General features: G+C 32.6%; 1 protein-coding gene across 1 annotated transcript; it reads right to left on the bottom strand.

The window, feature by feature from the left end:
* Nucleotides 1-927: 927 nt before the first annotated feature.
* Nucleotides 928-2,410, bottom strand: LOC131049732 (agmatine hydroxycinnamoyltransferase 1). The gene is made up of 2 exons (XM_057983795.1): nucleotides 1,964-2,410; nucleotides 928-1,841 (listed from the first exon to the last, which is right to left on the bottom strand). Exons 1-2 carry the CDS (start codon nucleotides 2,351-2,353, stop codon nucleotides 975-977), a joined length of 1,257 nt encoding a protein of 418 aa, XP_057839778.1. The 5' UTR covers nucleotides 2,354-2,410; the 3' UTR covers nucleotides 928-974.
* Nucleotides 2,411-7,232: the final 4,822 nt, after the last annotated feature.

Here is a 7,232-nt window from a genome sequence, read left to right on the forward strand (position 1 = left end):
AGATATATTAAATGAATAATATACAAACGTAAACCTGAAAGGAGCAAAACATTGAACATAAAACCACATGCAAAACCTGAAAGAGAACCAGCCTACACAAATTGAGATATATAAAACATGACGAGAGACCTATAAAAGTACCTCAAAGAAGCAGGAAGTTAAACGTTTCAAGTATCATCTTCCCCTTCCAATACATCATTATCCTTGGGACTGATATGAATAATGTGAGGGACTGATTTTTCCTGGCAAGAGTTGTAGCATCAACAAAGACAGGACCGATCAAGTTGAATAATTAATATTGACCTGATTCTATTTTTAAAAGTTTAGAATTTATTTTTTTTCTTAAAAGACTATTTTGTAATGTTTATATCTATTGAAGCCTCTAATGGCTATCGTACCATGATGTCCAATAGGCATTCTTGTATTTCAAATCTACAATTTATGTATTTATTATTTATTTATTTATTTTTCAAAAATATATCTTAATCAATTACATATGAGTTGTTTTATTAAAATTTGAAATAATACTTATATGGAAAATGTATTTTTTTAAAAATATTATTAAAAAATATTCAAAAATAATTGATTTGTCTTATAAATTAAAATCAAAATTGTATAAATTTTATTACTAACATTTTTTGAGATTTTGTGGATAAGTTTTTCATCCTTTATTCAAAATTGCCTTATTCAATCTTTTAACATTTTAACAATCACTTAAAAGTGTTGGTTGACTAATCATTAACTTACACATACATAGTGCAAAGATTAATTTATAAAAAAATTAATCTTATCATTTGCAAATATTAGAAAGCAACTATGAGAAAGCAAAAGTCAATTTACAATTCTATATTAGATATCTTATTGAAAATTGAACTTGAGTCTCCATATTGAATAGTCAATACTTTAACCAATTAAGCATGACCTCCTGAACATTCAAATAACCTTATTACATATTATTTAGAAGACAAATAGAATCAAACTTGAAACCAATTCTGTTCAAGTACATTCATATCTGCTTTTGACAAGCAAACCATGACTTCTACGCCCCCGTCTTTACGGCATGAATCATACAAAATTAAAAGGCCTTCCATGAGCATTAATGAAGGACCTACATACACAGGGCCACCCATTCCAAAATGAAAATGATGGATAGGAAATTTCATCCAGCTTACTGGCAATACATCAGTTCTATCATTAAGGCTCGGTGGCCCTAACATTGATTTCCTTATCTCAAAAAAGTCAATCGCTGAATGTATAAAATTATCATCAACCTTGGTAACTGACTTATGTATCAACTCTGAAATAAATTCTAAAGACCCATTTATGATCTCTGATGCAATGGATTGAGCAAATGATTCGTAGACAACATTACCAAAGTATTCTGCAGGCAACGGAGGATTCAACCTTCTTCTTCCACCCACGGGAATGCTAGCTTTTGTTTTTACATCCCCATCAAGGCCTCGAGCTTTTGTAATACATTTCCACATATGGGCAACAAGGATTTCAAAAGTAGTATAGGGTTTTTTTGATGGATCAGATCCATTTACCTTCGACTTGAGTTTCCGTAAAAACATTGCATCAAAATGAAACTTTTTTGTGGTTAGAGTGGACATTATTGGAGAGTGCTCATGGTTTACAGTATTAGATTCATAATGATCAAAACATGGCTGGGGAGGATCTCTTGCTTTTAATAGAGATCGGTCATGTAGTGGAGGTAGAATACACTCTCCTCTAACAATTTTTCCCCACGAGTTCATGAAAAAAGTAGCTGCTTTTCCGTCTGCAACATGATGATGACGTGCTAGGCCTATCACCAACCCTCCACAAGTAAATCGAGTAAACTACATCAGCAAACATATTTATCACAATCTTGTTAGTTTTAAGGAAAAATTAAAACAAGTTTTACAATACCCGCATGAGTAAATCCTTCTCCTTACATAGATAATATAGGGGGTTATCATACCTGCAGGAGTAAGAGCTCATTGACCACGGTGGATGTGGGTGGCACCAACTCAAGGAGGAATGAAGAGGGATCGAAGGGCATTGCATCTGCTATTGTTCCATCTGCTTCGGCTTCTATGACAAGCACACCCTCGTCATTAAGATTGATGCCAAGGCACCCACTCGCTGTTTCTTTCGTGTATCTCCCTGCCCATTCTCTGAACTCCGCCAGAACTTTGGCCAGTCCTTCCTTCAACACCTCTGAGCTCGGGGTAGGAGCTTGGAAAACATACACCAGCTTCACGTACATTGGGTGTGCAATCAAATCAAAATTATTTAGCTCAACAAGCTCACGATGATCTTTACCCACACAGGGTTTGATCAACACACCTTCGCCTCTCAACACTTTCATTCTCCTCTCTCTCCCTCTTCTCTCTTTCTCTATAATGCAAATGCAATGTCTTGTATTGTGCTTTCACAATGAACGATTTCTTAAGGGATAGCAAGCTCTTTATATACTTGGGCAATCGCATCTGTAAACATTAAAGAAAGATCGACGTGTCTGATAAGATAGCTATGCCTTATCAACAGACCGTTGAACCCTCCAATGGCTCTGCTACCACGGTATCTGTTAGCGTTCCAATGCCTGCTATTCTCGTCTTTCAATTCTGCGATTTGTGCGGTTTTTTAACAGATTTTCTCGCTGAACAATCCACTCAACTAATTATTTCCAAATAAGTTAGCATTCCAATACTTGGTATCTCGATGTGTTTTTTTCTCATTGGGTGAGCTTCAACTTACAAATTATTTGCAGAGAAGTTAGCATTCCAAATACTGACATTACCATGTGACATTTCCGCGTCTGGTTGTATTAGAATCTATGGTAATTCATATGTAATAATTTACTCTCTATAAAATTTATATATATAATAGTAATAACGATGTAGATTTTGACACAGAAATGATTTAAAATACCATGTTTTAGTGGATTAAAATAAAAAGATTATAAAGAAATAAGTATAGTAAGAAACAAAGTGCATATTTCATTAGTTTATTAAAATTAACTTTTCAAGTCAATTTTTATAAAGAAAGAATTTGAAAATATTTATATTGTTTAAGTTTTATACATATCTAATACTTTCTTCAACATCTAGATATGTGAAAAATAAAATGAATACTAAAATAAGATGTACATTCCTGTATCCTTTCTACACATGGATGACATAAGCCACACACTTAATTTTGTATTTCATTGCTCTTGATCTCTTGACCTCTATCTTTCCCCTTCTCAATGTTCCTTTTACCTTTCTCTATCACCTCCCCTCCTCTCTCTCACATCTATCTCTTTCATTCTATCTCTCTTCCATACTTTGTCATTTTTTATATAAATATCTCCCTTCTCCCATCCTCTCTTTTCTAAAATAAATATGTAATTGAATATAGAATAGTAGTATACCTATATTTAAAAAATATATGTAAAATATGTCGCAAGATATTTATAACAATATTAAACACCAAGAATACAACTCCATTAAAGTCCCACACTGGAGACAATTGGTGAGGGTTCTATTTTATTTGGAGTAATAAAATAACACCTCCACGAAAGCTAGAACACAACATATTTCATGCATTTACCCGTCATTTGCATATCAAATTGTTTCAAAAATGGATTTTTGTTTATAGACATTTTGATGTCATTGTAGATGCCTCTGGACATAATAAATCTGTAATTCTATAATCAATATATTTAAAATTTAATATTACATAAATTATAATATAGATAATAATAGATAATCATAATATAATTTTTTTGATGAAATAGATTTATAATTAAATAATAAATAGATTAAATATTAAATATCTTATATATCTACTATTTCCTGTACTCCACAAAAAACATGGGTAACACTTTAAAAAAGGTAATTCATGTTTAGACTAGACCTATCCCAACACTCTTAATATTTGTAAACATGGATCCAAGTCAAAATGTAAGTCATATTTGGCACATGACAGTTCACTCCATATGCTTAAATTTTGTAATTGTTGATCAAAGTAAAATGCAATGCATACAAATAATATTGTAACTCATTTGACATATTAAAGGTTTGCTAACATAGAACATGGCCAATATATAACCCATCATCAATATCATACAAATTTTGTCGCATTCTCAATTTTTCAAACATGGAATACAATTAAATTGGTACCATACACTATGCTTTAGTTTGTTAAAATTGGTAAATGGAGATCATATAGTAATAGGTGCTCTATTTGATACACTTCAACTCTTCCTACATTCCTAATATTCGTAATCATGGCTGAAATTCAAATTTAACCCCCAATTGGTATCAAAACTTACTTCGGAACATTCTCAAGATTTGAAAACCTTGGTTGCAAACAAATTGGTTCTACACAATATGTACTCAGATTCTTGAAACTTACAAACATGGTCTATAGTCAAATCTAGATGTATTTAATGGGTTCAATAAGACAAACTATTAATTCTCGTTTAAGTATTTCAAACATATTTTTAAATCACCTTTAGCCATAGATTACACACATTAAGGAACACACTAGAAAAGAAGAATATGTTTTCTAATTTCTATAAGCATTTTTGTTCTATTGACATATTAGCTAATCAAAATAACATGTTTGAGTTTCAATTATACAATCTTAATACCATAAACAAACAACTTTATCAATTGACACATTGCTTTATATAGAGCATTTTAAATTTTTATTAATTTTACAATATACTAGCTTTTTAAATTATTTCAAAAAATAACTTAAAAATCTAAACATAATTAAAAACTTATCAAGAAATCTGTCAAATAAAAGAAATAATTGAAAATAGATGGTACCTATGAAGAATCAATAATATATTGGAATAATCAAATGTAAATTTTTATTTATTTTTTTTAGATTTCTGAATGATTAGATCAAATCATTATGAACAAAATTATTATGAAAAATAATCCATCTAAGATTTCAACACCACTATCTTTTAGTCAATAAAAAACACCGTAAGGGACAATGTTACAAATTGTTATACAAGGAAACAATCAATCAATATGCATGGCTTGAGCTTAGTTAGCCAATAATGAAATGTACAAGATATGCAAAGCTATCTCGAATGGAGTCATCTCTTCTGATATCCGGGACCATGTGTATCCATGTGAGACCTTCTAGTAACCAAGATGTCCCATGCCACTCTTAAAGAGATCCTCTAGATTCTTTTTCTTGAATCTGTTCACAACTATTGCCTGCACATTTATTTTGTAAAATATGAGTCTCCTGAGAGACTCCGTAATATTTCTGGTACTATTCCCCAAAAAATTATCATTACCAAACTTCCAAAAATGTCACTATATTAAAGCAGAGAAGGGAAAACAAACTATTAAAAAATTTCTTAAAAACTTTAATATGACCAGTAATAATATCATAAATGGATACATCTGTATTGCTGGAAAAACCAAACATCTTCCATATCTCTTTAGCAAAATAGCATTCAAAGAACACATGCCTAACAGACTCAAGGAGCTTGCAAAATGTACACATACTTGGTTCACCACTAGGGAGTCTAAAAGGAAACCTATGTAGGAGAAACCACCACAGGAAGCATTTAATTTTAGGCTCAACAAGAAAGGACCACATTCCTTCAAAAATCTTAACCCAAGATTTTGGTTCTAAGTTCATATTACAAGAAGCGTTAACATGTGAGAAAATGGCTTCATGATTGGTGAGGAAGGAGTAAAGTTGTTTAAACTTAACCTTAGTAAAGAGTGAACCATCAGGCCAACAATACTTGAGGAAGAGTTTACTATCAATCTCAACATCTTTAGGGAGGTTCAAGGTAGAGAAGGCTTCTTTGAGGACATAATAGGTTCTATACTAAGAAGAGGGTAAATCAAAAGAGTTTTTTAGATCTTCTTAACTGCAGAGGGCATCATCTTTTATAACATCTACAAAATAAGATATGCCTTTATCAATCCATGCTTTAGCTGAACACCCCTGTAACTGTGCCAATGTCTTAACTCTATTTTTGAGATTCCACCATAGGGACATGTTACTGCTGATTAGATTGTTTGAAATGACTTGATTACTTGATATAAACTGTCTAATGTAGTCCTAGCTTTTCCAAATGGCTTTGAATACTGGAGACCCTTTGACCTTGAAATCTATTTCTCTAGTATGTATATCATTTAGAGGGAGATTTTTACTTTTATTTTTCCTTTACTAGGATGACTCCGTGTGATGTTCTTTCTGAGAAGGGCTTTCCATGGTTCTTCCCCTTCCATATATCTAACAATCCATTTGGTAGAAACAACCACCCCTTTTAGTTTTAAGTCCTTCAATCCTAATCCTCCTGTCTTTTTATCAATGATACACCATTCCCATTTGACTGAGTGTCTTTTTATGTTCCCTTTACCATCAGACCAAAGGTAATCTCTAATAGTTTTTTGAGAAAAAATATATTGGTAATGAAATAATAACCAGCCTGAAGAATAATAGATTGGATATGAAGATAATATCTTCTGACATACTTGGACCCTCCTAGCCAATGAGAGATATTGATTGTCCCATCTCCCATGTTTTTTAGCAATCCTTTTTTTCACCCATTCCCACATGACATTCATATTAGGGCTGATTGAAAATGGAATGCCTAGATATTTAACTTGATGCTTCGGGCCTCCCCATTTGATGGACCATTGAGCCAACCAAGGAGGGGGCTCTTCCTCCCATCCTAGAAAAATGGATTTCTCTAAATAAATTTGGCTTCTTGATGCATTGCAGAATATGCTCATCTTGTTCATGAAGTTCTCCAAGTTCTCTGCTTCTAGCCTAAGGAGTACAAAAGTATCATCTACAAATTGGACATTAGCTACTTCTTTCCCCTCATGTATTTGTACCCCACTGATCTTAGGAAGAAGTGAATTGTCTGAGATTAGGTAGCTAACAACATCAGCCGCTATCACAGATAGTGCAGGGGCAAGAGGACATTCTTGTCTTATAGATCTTGTGAGTACAAAACTATCTGATCTCAGCCCATTTACCTCTATCTTAGCCAGAGTCCCCTTTATTAATGTTTGGACCATATTAATGAAATCCTTTGGGAATCCTTTGCCCATGAAATCATATATATAAATTTCCACTCTATGTGGTCATAAGCTTTCTAATAATCAAGAAGGAGTATGCATGCTTCTTGGTTGGTTTCCTTTGCCCACTCCATGGCTTCCTAATAGGCCACTAGGTTTTCTAGGATATATATGCCCTTTACAAAACCTATTTTA

The sequence above is a fragment of the Cryptomeria japonica genome, chromosome 2 (assembly GCF_030272615.1).
Source record: "Cryptomeria japonica chromosome 2, Sugi_1.0, whole genome shotgun sequence".
NCBI lineage: Eukaryota > Viridiplantae > Streptophyta > Pinopsida > Cupressales > Cupressaceae > Cryptomeria > Cryptomeria japonica.

Excerpts from the sequence above, each read along its gene's own strand:
- LOC131049732 (XM_057983795.1), bottom strand. The coding sequence starts at position 2,353 with ATGAAAGTGTTGAGAGGCGAAGGTGTGTTGATCAAACCCTGTGTGGGT. Across the intron at positions 1,842-1,963 it reads ATGAGCTCTTACTCCTGCAG|TTTACTCGATTTACTTGTGG; the intron begins GTATGATAACCC and ends TTGCTGATGTAG.